Raw genomic sequence first — 13,649 nt, 5'->3', positions numbered from 1 at the left:
GGATGTAAACAATTCAGACAATTAACATAAAAGAGACTCAAAGTACCTCGTGTGTGAGCATAAAAAGTTCTACTGAGGGAGGCACATCATGTAGCGTGATATCAGGCATTTCACTCCCTAAAGGGCCAACACAGATTTATATCACATCAGGGGGAGAATGTATGATGTTTCAGAAAGAGAGCAGTGCACTGACTGTGTTTTGTTTTGCAGAGCGCTGTTACATTATTTTGCGTGCAGCTAGGCATGTGTGGCTGGGTTGGATCCTGCATTATTTACCATTTTACCTGATGGGCCGAATTCTCTACTATCATCACTATTTCCCAGCAATGCTCTTTAGCAGCATGTTAACAGGTGTGTAAAATCCTTTCAGCATGAAACGATAAGATAGAGGAGCAGTTTTAGACAATTCAGCCATGATTGAATGTCAGAGTATACTATTAATAGGATTGTAGAACTAGTGCAATAGGATTGATTGTGCAGTCCGACAAACAAACATGGCCAGTGAGTGAGTGGGCCAGTGAAGGAGTGGAGTTTTGAGGCTTTGGCTTGAGAGATTCTGGCAGTTTTGGCAGTTGGACTGTGCGGTCAAGTCAATCAAGATTTGAATAGCTCAGACTCAGCAGAAAGCAGCTGATTGGGCAATTGAGATCAGGCGACCAAGCAGTTTGAAAAGCTCAAACAAATAAATAGAGGGTAGCTCAAGCGGAGCGGCCAGCGAGTGACTGGGCCAGTGAAGGAGTGGAGCTTTGACTCAAGAGACTTCAACAAGAAGAGGGGGAGGACGAGCTTGCTCTCAGTTAGGCTTTACAATGCTTCCTGAGACGGTGATGTGCCTCTAGTGACATGTGGCAGTCTTGGGGGAGCTCCCCTCTCCCGCAGAGTCACATCTGCCAGAAGTGCATGTGACTGGGCGATATGTAAGATCATGTAAGGAGTCTAGAGCAGCAGCTGGATGACCTTCAACTCAAAAGGGAGAATGAGGCAGTCATAGATGAGAGCTGCAGGGAGGTAGTCACACCAAGGCTGCTGGGAGCAGGTCGTTGGGTGACAGTCAGAGGGGGGAAAACGAAGGTGAGTAGACAAGTAGTGAAGAGCACCCCTATAGCCATTCTCCTGAATAATAAGTATACCTTCCTGGATAATTTTGGCAGGGATGACCGACCAGGAGTGAGCTACGGTGGCAGGGCCTCCGGCACATAGTCTGGCCCTATGGTGCAGAAGGGTGGGACAGAGAAGAGGAGAACTGTCATCACTTGGGTCTTTATAGTCAGGGGAGCAGACAGGAGGTTTCGTGGATGTGAGAAGGACACCCACATGGTTTGTTGTCTCCCTGGTGCCGGGGTCTGGGATGTCTCTGACCAGGTGCCGGACATCCTGGTATGAGAGGGAAAGCAACCAGAAGTTGTGATACATGTTGGTACCAACGACGTGGGCAGGAAGAGGGATGAGGTCCTGAAGTGTGTGTTTCAGGAACAAGGCAGAAGGCTGAAGAACAGGACCTCAAGGGTGGCATTCTCAGAATTGCTGCCAGTGCTACGTGATAGTGATGGTAAGAATTGGAGGAGATGGCAGCTGAATGCATGGCTGAGGAGTTGGCGCAGGGGGCAGGGTTTTAGATTTTTGGATCATTGGGATCTCTTCTGGGGAAGGTTGGACCTGTACAGATTGAATGGGTTGCACCTGAACTCGAGGGGGAGCAATATCCTTGCAGGTAGGTTTGCTAGCATGGTTCAGGAGGTTTTAAACTAATTTGCAAGGAGGATGGGACCTGGAGCGATCGAGCAGTGAAAGAAGTGCATGGAGTAAAGCCAGATCTAACATATAGAGAGGCTTTGAGGAAAGAGAGGCAGAATAAAGGGTGTTAAGGTAGAAAGGCTAAAGTGCATGTACTTCAATGCAAGAAGCATCAGGAACAAAAGTGATGAACTGAGAACTTGGATGCATACATGGAATTATGATGTAGTGGCCATTACAGAGACTTGGCTGGCACCAGGGCAGGAATGAATTCTCAATATTCTTGGATTTCAGTGCTTTATAAGGGATAGAGAGGGGGGGGGGGAAGGGGTGGCATTACTGGTCAGGGATACTATTACAGCTACAGAAAGGGTGGGTAATGTAAAAAGTTCCTCTTTTGAGTCAATATGGGTGGAAATCAGGAACAGGAAGGGAGCAGTTACTCTATTGGGAGTATTCTATAGGGCCCCTGGTAGCAGCAAAGATACTGAGGAATAGATTGGGAGGTAGATTTTGGAAAGGTGCAAAAATAACAGGGTTGTTATCATGGGTGACTTTAACTTCCCTAATATTGATTGGCATCTGATTAGTTCCAAGGGTTTAGACAGGGCAGAGTTTGCTAAGTGTGTCCAGGACAGATTCTTGTCACAGTATGTTGACAGGCCAACCAGGGGGAATGCCATAATAGATCTAGTATGAGGTAACGAACCGGGTCAGGTCACTGATCCGTCAGTGGGTGATCATCACGGGGACAGTGACCACCGCTACCTGGCCTTTAGCATTATCATGGAAAAGAATAGAATCAGAGAGGACAGGAAAATTTTTAATTGGGGAAGGGCAAATTATGAGGCTATAAGGCTAGAACTTGCAGGTGTGAATTGGGATGATGTTTTCGCAGGGAAATGTACTACGGGCATGTGGTTGATGCTTAGGGATCTCTTGCAGGATGTTAGGGATAAATTTGTCCCAGTGAGGAAGATAAAGAATGATAGGGTGAAGGAACTATGGGTGACAAGTGAGGAAGAAACTCTAGTCAGGTGGAAGAAGGCAGCATACATGAGGTTTAGGAAGCAAGGGTCAGATGGGTCTATTGAGGAATATAGGGTAGCAAGAAAGGAGCTTAAGAAGGGGCTGAGGAGAGCAAGAAGGGGGTGAGAAGGCCTTGGCGAGTAGAGTAAAGGAAAACCCCAAGGCATTCTTCAATTATGTGAAGAACAAAAGGATGACAGGAGTGAAGGTAGGACTGATTAGAGATAAAAGTGGGAAGATGTGCCTGGAGGCTGTGGAAGTGAGCGAGGTCCTCAATGAATACTTCTCTTCGGTATTCACCACTGAGAGGGAACTTGATGACGGTGAGGACAATATGAGTGAGGTTGATGTTCTGTTGCATGTTGATATTAAGGGAGAGGAGGTTTTGGAGTTGTTAAGATACATTAGGATGGATAAGTCCCAACCTGAAAAGATACATAAATACTATTGATGAAATTGACTCTTAAAATATGGAAAACTACTATAAAAGAATATAATCTAGAGGGAGATATTGCAATTCTTAAATGGTGTGCATATGACTTGGATTTTACACTGAATAAACTGGATGCTAGATTTAAGGACTGGACAGCTAAAGGAATAGCAGTTCTTTGCAACATAATGAAAGAAGGAACACTGTTCAGTTTTGAAATGCTTAAAGAGAAACTCTTATTAGAAAAACAAAATTTTTATCGGTATTTACAGATGCAACAATATGTTAATAGGACGCTTAAAAATGTAACCAAGGCCAGTACATGCTTGATAGAGCTATTTAGAAAAGCATATAATTCAGATAACGATAGTAGAATCATTTCAAGCGTATATAAGGGTTTGTCAAATCTTAAAACACATTCGACTTCACACATTAAAACAAAGTGGGAGAAGAAGGAGGGATAATTATATCTGAGGAAGTATAGACAATAATATGGAGGTATCTATGGAAGTGTACCAGTTCACAGAAATGGAGGGAGCTTGGATTGAAAAATTTGATAAAATATTTTATTACACCCTCTCAGAAATCCCATTATGATAGTAACCTACCTGTTTGTTGGAGAAATTCTGGAAATCAACATGCAAATCATTATCATTTTTTTTGGAACTGCCCTGTTATCAAAGACTATTGGAGGTGGATAAACAATGCCCTACAAGACATCTTTAAATGTGAAATACCCTTAGAGAGTAAGACCATACATTTTGGGTATATACCTCAAGAATGGTTGCAAAGAGATAAATATTTAATGAATATACTGTTGGTGGCTGGTAAAAAGACTCTTACTAGGAAACAGTTATCACAGGAGAGCCCAACTTTAAATGCATAGATGGAAATTACAATGGACATTTACAAAATGGGGAAGATAACATCATCTGTTAATCATAAGCTTGAACAATTCATACTGGGAAAAATGGTTTAACTACATAATGCCTCATAAATAATGCTTTCATAAATCGAGGGATAGAGTTTAAGAGTTGTGAGGTAATGATGCAGCGCTATAAAACTCTAGTTAGGCCACACTTGGCGTACTGTGTCCAGTTCTGGTCGCCTCACTCTTGGAAGGATGTGGAAGAATTGGAAAGGGTACAGAGGAGATTTACCAGGATGCTGCCTGGTTTAGAGAGTATGGATTATGATCAGAGATTAAGGGAGCTAGGGCTTTACTCTTTGGAGAGAAGGAGGATGAGAGGAGACATGATAGAGGTGTACAAGATATTAAGAGGAATAGACAGAGTGGACAGCCAGCGCCTCTTCCCCAGGGCACCACTGCTCAATACAAGAGGACATGGCTTTAAGGTAAGGGGTGGGAAGTTCAAGGGGGATATTATTTTATGGGTGGCAGGGTTTAAGGGTCAGCACAGCATTGTGGGCCGAAGGGCCTGTACTGTGCTGTATTGTTCTATGTTCTATTAGAGGAAGGTTTTTTACTCAGAGAGTGGTTGGTGCGTGGAATGCACTGCCTTAGTCAGTGGTGGAGGCAGATACACTCGTGAAATTTAAGAGACTACTAGACAGATATATGGAAGAATTTAAGGTGGGGTGGGTATATGAGAGGCTGGGTTTAAGGGTTGGCACAACATTGTGGGCCAAAGGGCCTGTACTGTGCTGTACTATTCTATATTCTATGTTGTATGTTCTATGCCTGAATTTTTCTCAATCTCATTCTTCGGCCTTCCTCTGGCATTTGACTGTAGTAATGAGAAGAGGGCATGTCCCTGTTGGTGAGAGTCCTTCAAGAAGGAATCCTCTGACTGTGGGATATGGCGATCTTTATTTGCTCTTATTTCGCATATCATTACTATTGTTTTCCTTATTTCTTGACCATTGGTGAAAATGTCTTTGGAAATGTAACGAGTTACAATTGAGTTCATGTTTCTATTCAGTTCAAGGTTGATCCAGTAAATTAATCATTAGTCTAAATTCCAGCTTCACAAAGTTCACATCAGTTCAATTCTTTAGGGAGGTTTGCTAGGGCTACAGGGCAGACTTTAAACTAGTAAGATGGGGGGGCGGGAATCAATTTGAGGAAATCATGGGAGAGTAGGTTAGTTCACCAGTGGAGCAAGTAAATAGACAGTGTGTGAGGGAGGAAAGGCAGGTGATGGAGAAGGGATGCGCTCAGCCCGAATATGTAGGGGAGAAGAAAGAAAAGGATAATAAATTTGAATGCATTGTTAGGGATGAAAAGAGAGGAGGGGTTGGAGAATATCTTAAATGTATCTATTTTAATGCTAGGAGCATTGTAGGAAAGGTGGATGAGCTTAAAGCGTGGATTGATACCTGGAATTATGATGTTGTAGCTATTAGTGAAACATGGTTGCAGGAAGGGTGTGATTGGCAACTAAATATTCCTGGATTTAGTTGCTTCAGGTGTGATAGAGTAGGAGGGGCCAGAGGAGGAGGTGTTGCATTGCTTGTCCGAGAAAATCTTACGGCGGTACTTTGGAAGGATAGATTAGAGAGCTCCTCTAGGGAGATTATTTGGGTGGAATTGAGGAATGGGAAGGGTGTAGTAACATTGATGGGAGTATATTATAGGCCACCTAATGGGGAGCGTGAGTTGGAAGAGCAAATGTGTAAGGAGATAGCAGATATTTGTAGTAAACACAAGGTGGTGATTGTGGAAGATTTTAATTTTCCACACGTAGACTGGGAAGCTCATTCTGTAAAAGGGCTGGATGGTTTAGAGTTGTGAAATATGTGCAGGGTAGTTTTTTGCAACAGTACATAGAAGTACCGACTAGAGATGGGGCAGTGTTGGATCTCCTGTTAGGGAATGTGATAGGTCAGCTGACAGATGTATGTGTTGGGGAGCACTTCGGGTCCAGTGATCACAATAGCATTAGCTTCAATATAATTATGGAGGACAGGACAGGACCTAGAGTTGAGATTTTTGATTGGAGAAAGGCTAACTTTGAGGAGATGCGAAGGGATTTAGAGAGAGTGGATTGGGTCAAGTTGTTTTATGGGAAGGATGTAATAGAGAAATGGAGGTCATTTAAAGGTGAAATTATGAGGGTACAGAATCTTTATGTTCCTGTTAGGTTGAAAGGAAAGGTTAAAGGTTTGAAAGCACCATGGTTTTCAACGGATATTAGAAATTTAGTTTGGAAAAAGAGGGATGTCTACAATAGATATAGGCAGCATGGAGTAAAGGAATTGCTCGAGGAATTCCAACCCACGCTCCCCATACACAACATACACAAAATGTCAGAGGAACTCAGTGTTTTGGCTCAAAATGTTGATTGTTTATTCACTTCCAGTGTTCCTTCAGCAATTTGTGAGTGGGAAAAGTGTTGCATTTTTTCCAACTATTACTAAATTTGGCATAAACAATCAACATGTTGAGCCAAAACACTGAGTTCCTCTGACATTTTGTGTATGTTGCTCTCATCTGCAGAACCTCATACTTATTTTCATACTTATTTCTTTTTCAGCAATTACCTGGCATGTCCTGCTGCAAAGTTCTGACCTCTTCTTAAGCCATCAAGTAGCCCGAAGAGTTTACATTGGCGGAGTTACATGCTTGATTTTTGCCTGTATGTACAGGTAGGCATATCTCCTAAAAATGGGATTGATTCACAGTTCTACCTATGAAAACAAGTTTCGTTCATTCTAACAATCTCATGTTAACTTCATTTTCTCACCTGCCCATGCAGCATCATGTGGAGAAGTTAACTTCTGCAAAGTTTTTCCAATCCTTTTCTTGACTTTACCTTTCTCATTTGGATTCCCACTTCATCTGAGCAGATAGGTGAAGGGTCAGGAAATTTTTGACCATAAGACTGGAGGCATGGAGGCATTCAGCCCATCGAGTCTGCTCCGCCATTCCATCATGGCTGATCCCAATCCCACTCAACTGATCAGGAAACAATCAACTTCTGCCTTAAGTATACCCAAGGACTTGGACTCCACCACTGTCTGTGTCAGAGCATTCCACAGATTCACTACTCTCTGGCTAAAAAATTCCACCTTACCTCTGTTCTAAAAGGTCGCTCCTTAATTTTGAGGGTGTGCCTTCTAGTTCTGGATACCCCCACCAGAGGAATCGTCCTTTCCACATCCATCCTATCTGGTCTTTTCAACATGCAGTAGATTTCAATGAGACCCTCCCCCCGCATTCTTCTAAATTCCAGTGAGTGCAGGCCCAAAGCTGCCAAGAACTCCTTGTATGTTAACCCCATCATTTCCAGAATAAGACCATAAGACTTAGGAGCAGAATTAGGCCATTTGACTCATCGTCTGGTCTGCCATTCAGTCATGACTGATCCTTTTTTCCCTCCTCAACCCCATTCCCCAGCCTTATCCCCATAACTTTTGATGCTGTGTCAAATCAAGAATCTATCATCATTTCTTTAAATAGACCAAATGTCCTTGCCTCCACAGCTGCATGTGGTAACAAATTCTACAAATTCAATTCTTTCTGGCTAAAGAAATCTTTGTTTTAAATGGATGCCCCTCTATCCTGAGGCTGTGCCCTCTTATCCTAGACTCCCCCACTCTGGGAAACAGCCTTTCCACATCTACTCTGTCTAGGCTGTTCAACATTTAAAGGTTTTCAATGAAATCCCCCCTCATCCTTCTAAATTCCAGCGAGTACAGACCCAGAGCCATCAAACGTTCCTTGTACGATAACCCCTTCAATCCCAAAATCATCTTTGTGAACCTCCTCTGGACCTTCTCCAATGCCAGCAGATCTTTTCTTGGATGAGGAGCTCAAACCTGTTCACGATACTCAAGGTGAGGTCACACCAGTGCCTTATATGCCTCAGCATCCCATCCTTGCTCTTGTATTCTAGACCTCTTGAAATAAATGCTAACATTGTATATGCCTTTCTCACCAATGACTCAACCTGCAAGTTAACCTTTAGGGTGTTCTGCACAAGAACTCCTGTGCCCCTTTGCATCTCAGATTTCTGGGGTTTCTTCCCGTTTAGAAAATAGTCTGTACATTTATTTCTATTACCAAAATGCATGACGATGCATTTTTGAACATAGTCTTTCATTTGCCATTCTCTTGCCTATTCTTCTAATCTGTCTAAATCCTTCTACAGCCTACTTGTCTCCTCAAAACTGCCTGGTCCTCCACCAATCTTCATATCATCTGCAAACTTGGCAACAAAGCATCTATTCCATCATCTGAATCATTGATATACAGTAAAAAATCAAGTCAAACAAACACCAGCCTATGTGGAACACCACCAGTCACTGGCAGATACCGATCCCTGCGGAACACCACTAGTCACTGGCAGAATCATGAGGAATCATCCTCGTGAACCTCTTCTGGACTTTCTCCAATGACAACACATCCTTTCTGAGCATTGGGGCCCAAAGCTGTTGATAATACTCCATCTGCAGCCTGACTAGTGTCTTATAAAGCCTCAGCATTATCTCCTTGCTTTTATATTCTATTCCCCTTGAAATAAATGCCAACATTGCATGTGCCATCCTTACCACAGACTCAGCCTGTAAATTAACCTTATGGAGGTGTTGCACAAAGGCTCCTAAGTCCTCCTGCACCTCTGATGTTTGAACCTTCTCTCTATTTAGAAAATAGTCTCCACTATTGTTCCTTTTACCAAAATACATTATCATACATTTCTCAACGCTGCATTCCATCTGCCCCCTTTTGCCCATTCTTCCAATTTGTCTAAATCCTGCTGCAATCACATAGTTTCCTCTGCACTACCTGCCTCTCCACCTATCTTTATATCATCCGCACGCTTTGCCACAAAGCCATCAATTCTGTCATGGAAATCAGTGAGAAACAATGTGAAAATTAGTGGTTCCAATACAGAACCCTGAAGAACACCACTAGTCACCGGCAGCCAACCAGAAAAGGCCCCCTTTATTCCCACTCGCTGCTTCCTGCATGTCAGGCATTCCTCTGTCCATACCAGTATCATTCTTGTAACCACGCGATTTTATCTTGTTAAGCATCCTCATGTGTGGCACCTTATCAAATGCTATCTGAAAATCCAAGTCAACGAGATCTTCTGCTCCGCCATTCAATCATGGCTGATCTTTTTTTTCAATCTCCTCTTCAACCCCATTTCCCGGCCTTCTCCCCGTAACCTTTGATGCCATGTCCAATCAAAGCCCTATTTTCTCTGCCTTAAGTATACCCAACAACTCCACAGCTGCATGTGGCAACAAATTCCACAAATTCTCCACCCTCTGGCAAAAGAAATTTCTCCACATCTGTTTTAAATGCATGCCCCTCTATCCTGAGGTTGTGCCCTCTTGTCCTAGACTCTCTCACCATGGGAAATATTCTTTCCACAACTACTCTGTCTAGGCCTTTAAACATTCAAAAGATTTAAAGAGATCCTCACTCATCCATCTAAGTTCCAGCAAGTACAGTCCCAGAGCCATCAAACATTCCTCGTATGATAACCCTTCATTCCTGGAATCATCCTTGTGAACCTCCTTTGGACCCTCTCCAATGCTAACACATTATTTCTAAGATGAAGAGTCCAAAATTGTTTACAATACTCAAGGTGAGGCCTCACCAGTGCCTTATAAAGCCTCAGCATCTCATCTTTGCTCTTGTATTCTAGACCTCTTGAAGTGAATGCTAACATGGCATTTGCCTTCCTCACCACTGACTTGACCTGCAAGTTAATCTTTAGGGTGTTCTAACCATGCTGACATTGACTTATGGGTGTACAAAGGAGAGACAGTGGATGTCATTTACTTGGATTTTCAGAAGACATTTGTTGAAGGTGCCACACATGAGGCTGCTTAACAAGATAAAATCCTGTGGCATTCAAGGAAAGATATTGGGATTGATAGTGGAAAGCCTGACAGGTGAATGGGTGCTGGTGACGAGTGGTGTTCCTCAGGGGCTGGTATTGGAATCACTACTTTTCACATTGTTTGTCATTTACTTAGATAATGAAATTAATGGCTTTGTGGCAAGCGTTGTGGATGATATGAAGGTAGGTAGTGCTGAGGAAACAATGCGATTGCAGCAGAATTTAGACAAATTGGAAAAATGGGCAGATCGAATGTAGTGTTGGAAATGTATGCTGATACATTTTGGTAAAAGAAACAGCAGTGTGGAATATTAGCTAAATAGGGAGAAGATTCAAACATCAGCGGTGCAGAGGAACTTAGGAGTCTTCTTACAAGACTCCTAGAAGGTTAATATACAGGTTCATATAACATATAACAATTACAGCACAGAACCAGGCCATCTTGGCCCTTCTAGTCCATGCCGAATGCTTACTCTCACCTAGTCCCACCAACCTGCACTCAGCCCATAACCCTCCATTCCTTTGTTGTCCATATACCTATCCAATTTTTTTTTTAAATGACAATATCGAACCTGCCTCTACCACTTCTACTGGAAGCTTGTTCCACACAGCTACCATTCTCTGAGTAAAGAAGTTCCCCCTCGTGTTTCCCCTAAACTTTTGCCCCTTAACTCTCAACTCATGTCCTCTTGTTTGAATCTCCCCTACTCTCAATGGAAAAAGCCTATCTACGTCAACTCTATCTAACCCCCTCATAATTTTAAATACCTCTATCAAGTTCCCCCTCAACCTTCTGCACTCCAAAGAATAAAGACCTAACTTGTTCAACCTTTCTCTGTAACTTAGGTGCTGAAACCCAGGTAACATTCTGGTAAATCTCCTCTGTACTCTCTCTGTATAGATAGATAGGCATCCGTTAGTCTCGATAGACCATGGATTTGCACCTTGGAAGGTTTCCAGGGCGCAGGCCTGGGCAGGGTTTTATGGGAGACTGAGTTGCCCATGCTGCAAGACTCCCCTCTCCACGCCACCGATGTTGTCAAAGGGAAGGGCAGTGGTAAAGTTGGTTGGTTGGTTCAGTCTGTGGTAAAGAAAGCAAATGCAATGCTGGCATTTATTTCAAGGGAACAGAATATAAAAGCAATGAAATAATTCTGAGGCCTCATAAGACACCAGTCAGGCCGCAGTTGGAGTATTGTCAATGGTTTTGGGCCCCATATCTCAGAAAAGATGTGTTGTCATTAGAGAGAGTCCAGAGGAGGTTCATGTGGATAATTCTGAGGTTGAAGGGGTTAACATATGAGGAATATTTGGCAGCTTTGGGCCTGTACTCACCGGAATTTAGAAGAATGCAGGAGTTAAGGTATTTGATAAGGTACCCCATGCAAGGCTTATTGAGAAATGGGATCCAAGGGGATCTTGCTTTGTGGGTCCAGAATTGGCTTGCCCACAGAAGGCAAAGAATGGTTGTAGATGGATCATATTCTGCATGGAGGTCAAACATGATGGCAGAATGTAGTATTAATGGTTAGACTCGTAGCATTGTAGAGGATCAGATGGATCTTGCAGTCCAAGTCCATAAAACACTCAAAGCTGCTGAGCAGGTTGACTCTGTGGTTAAGAAGGCATACTGTGCATTGGCCGTCAACCGTGGGATTGAGTTTATGAGCCAAGAGGTAATGTTATAGCTATGTCGGACCCTGGTTGGACCCCACTTGGAGTACTATGCTCAGTTCTGGTCACCTCACTACAAGAAGGATGTGGAAGCCTTAGAAAAGGTGCAGAGGGGATTTAAAAGGATGTTACCTGGATTGGGGAGCATGCCTTATGAGAATAAGTTGAGTGAACTCGGCCTTTTCTCCTTGGAGCAAAGGAGGATGAGAGGTGACCTGATAGAGGTGTATAAGATTATGAGAGGCATTGATCGTGTGGATAGTCAGAGGCTTTTTCCCAGTCCTGTATAGTTGTAACATTACTTCTTGGCTCTTCAACTCAATCCCACAATTGATGAAGGCCAATGCACCATATGCCTTCTTAATCACAGAGTCAACTTGTGTAGCAGCTTTGTGTGTCTTATGGACTCAGATCCCAAGATCCCTCTGATCTTCCACACTGCTGAGAGTCTTACCATTAATGCTATGTTCTGCCATCATATTTAAGCTACCAAAATGAACCACCTCACATCTAGATGAAGCCATACAGGTTGGAGGAACACCACCTTATACAGGCGGTCCCTGAGTTACGAATGTCCGACTTATGGACAACTCATACTTATGAACCGAGGAAGGAGAACGCCATCCACCATTTTAAGTTGTTGCCGTTGACACTGTGTTGAGTGTTTAATTTTGTATTTGGCTTAAATTTTTCTTAGTAAGATTCGCCCTGACCCCCCCCCCCCCCCACATTCTGATCAGCTGGTGGTGCAGTGAGATCAGCACCGGGCTTGAGTTCAATCCAGTGACAGACTGCTCCTGCGCCGGGTTGATGTCGAGCTCGCAACTCAACCTCGTAAAAAAAACATTGCCACCTCCAGTTTAAATTCCCACGCGGAATATTGTGGAGGATCAAATACCCAAACCCAGCACAACCCCCATTTGTCCCATTTAACCTGTTTCAGTGAGGTGGTCCTTAGGACCCAGTGGACCTCGGGAGTGGGCGCAGCTCGGGACCCGCCGCCCGCAGAGTTTTTGTTCCATTGACGGGAAGCGATCGCAATTGAAAATAAAGTGGAAATAATAAAGTGTTTAGAAAGAGGTGAAATGCCATCGGTCATTGGAAAAGTGTTAGGCTACAGTCAGTCAACGTTTGGAACAATTGTAAAGGATAAAGTGAGAATAATGGAGCATTTGAAAGGCCCTGTCCTGATGAAAGCTACACTTATTACAAAGCAAAGCAGTGGTTTAGTTATTGGAATACATACGTTTCTTAATTGTTTTATATGCATAGAAAGGTAAAATATATACTATATACCAAGACAAACGCTTGACTAACCAATGCTAAATAATACCGAATGTACTTGTCCTGACCTATGTACAAATCTGACTTAAAGATGGACTCAGGAAAGGAACTCGTACGTAACCTGGGGACTGCCTGTATTCCGTCTGTGTAGCCTCCAACCTGATGGCATCAGGTTAATGCCCCTCCTCCCCGTATCCCTTATTTATTCCCCCTCCTTTTTTTCTCTCTCTGCCCCTCTCACAATCACTCTTTGCCTGTTCTCCATCTCCCTCTGGTGCTCCCCACTCCCTTTCTTTCTCCCTAGGCCTCCCATCCCATGATCCTTTCCCTTCTCCAGCTCTGTATCCCTTTTGCCAATCACCTTTCCAGCTCTTAGCTTCACCCCTCCCCCGCCTGTCTTCTCCTATCATTTTGGATTTCTCCCTCCGCCTCCTACTTTCAGATCTCTTACTATCTTTTCTTTCAGATAGTCCTGACGAAGGGTCTCGGCCCGAAACATCGACTGTGCTTGTTCCTATGGATGCTGCCTGGCCTGTTGCATTCCATCAGCATTTTGTGTGTGTAACACCTCACATTTATCTGGGTTGAACTCCATCTGCCACTTCTCAGCCCTGTTTTGCATCCTATCAATGTTCCACTGTGACCTCTGACAGCCCTCCACATTATCCACAACACCCCCA

The 13,649-nt window shown here is 43.4% G+C and overlaps 1 protein-coding gene across 8 annotated transcripts in view; it reads left to right on the top strand.

The window, feature by feature from the left end:
* Positions 1-13,649, top strand: part of pomt2 (protein-O-mannosyltransferase 2) — a 344,167-nt gene that overhangs the window by 318,609 nt on the left and 11,909 nt on the right. For 7 of the 8 annotated variants that reach the window (XR_009510880.1, XM_059962960.1, XM_059962952.1 and 4 more), the window contains 2 exons: positions 211-351; positions 6,691-6,802. Coding sequence is in view for 7 of the 8 variants with exons in the window: in XM_059962960.1 (XP_059818943.1) it covers positions 211-351; positions 6,691-6,802 (253 nt within the window). In the remaining variant the exon portion in view is untranslated. Of the gene's footprint in view, positions 1-210; positions 352-6,690; positions 6,803-13,649 lie in introns of those variants that run through there. The other variant, XM_059962973.1, reaches the window with a different exon arrangement.

Source organism: Hypanus sabinus, chromosome 2, assembly GCF_030144855.1.
Source record: "Hypanus sabinus isolate sHypSab1 chromosome 2, sHypSab1.hap1, whole genome shotgun sequence".
Lineage (NCBI taxonomy): Eukaryota > Metazoa > Chordata > Chondrichthyes > Myliobatiformes > Dasyatidae > Hypanus > Hypanus sabinus.
The sequence above is the reverse complement of the archived record's forward strand: the minus strand, read 5'-3'. Positions and strand labels throughout refer to the sequence as shown.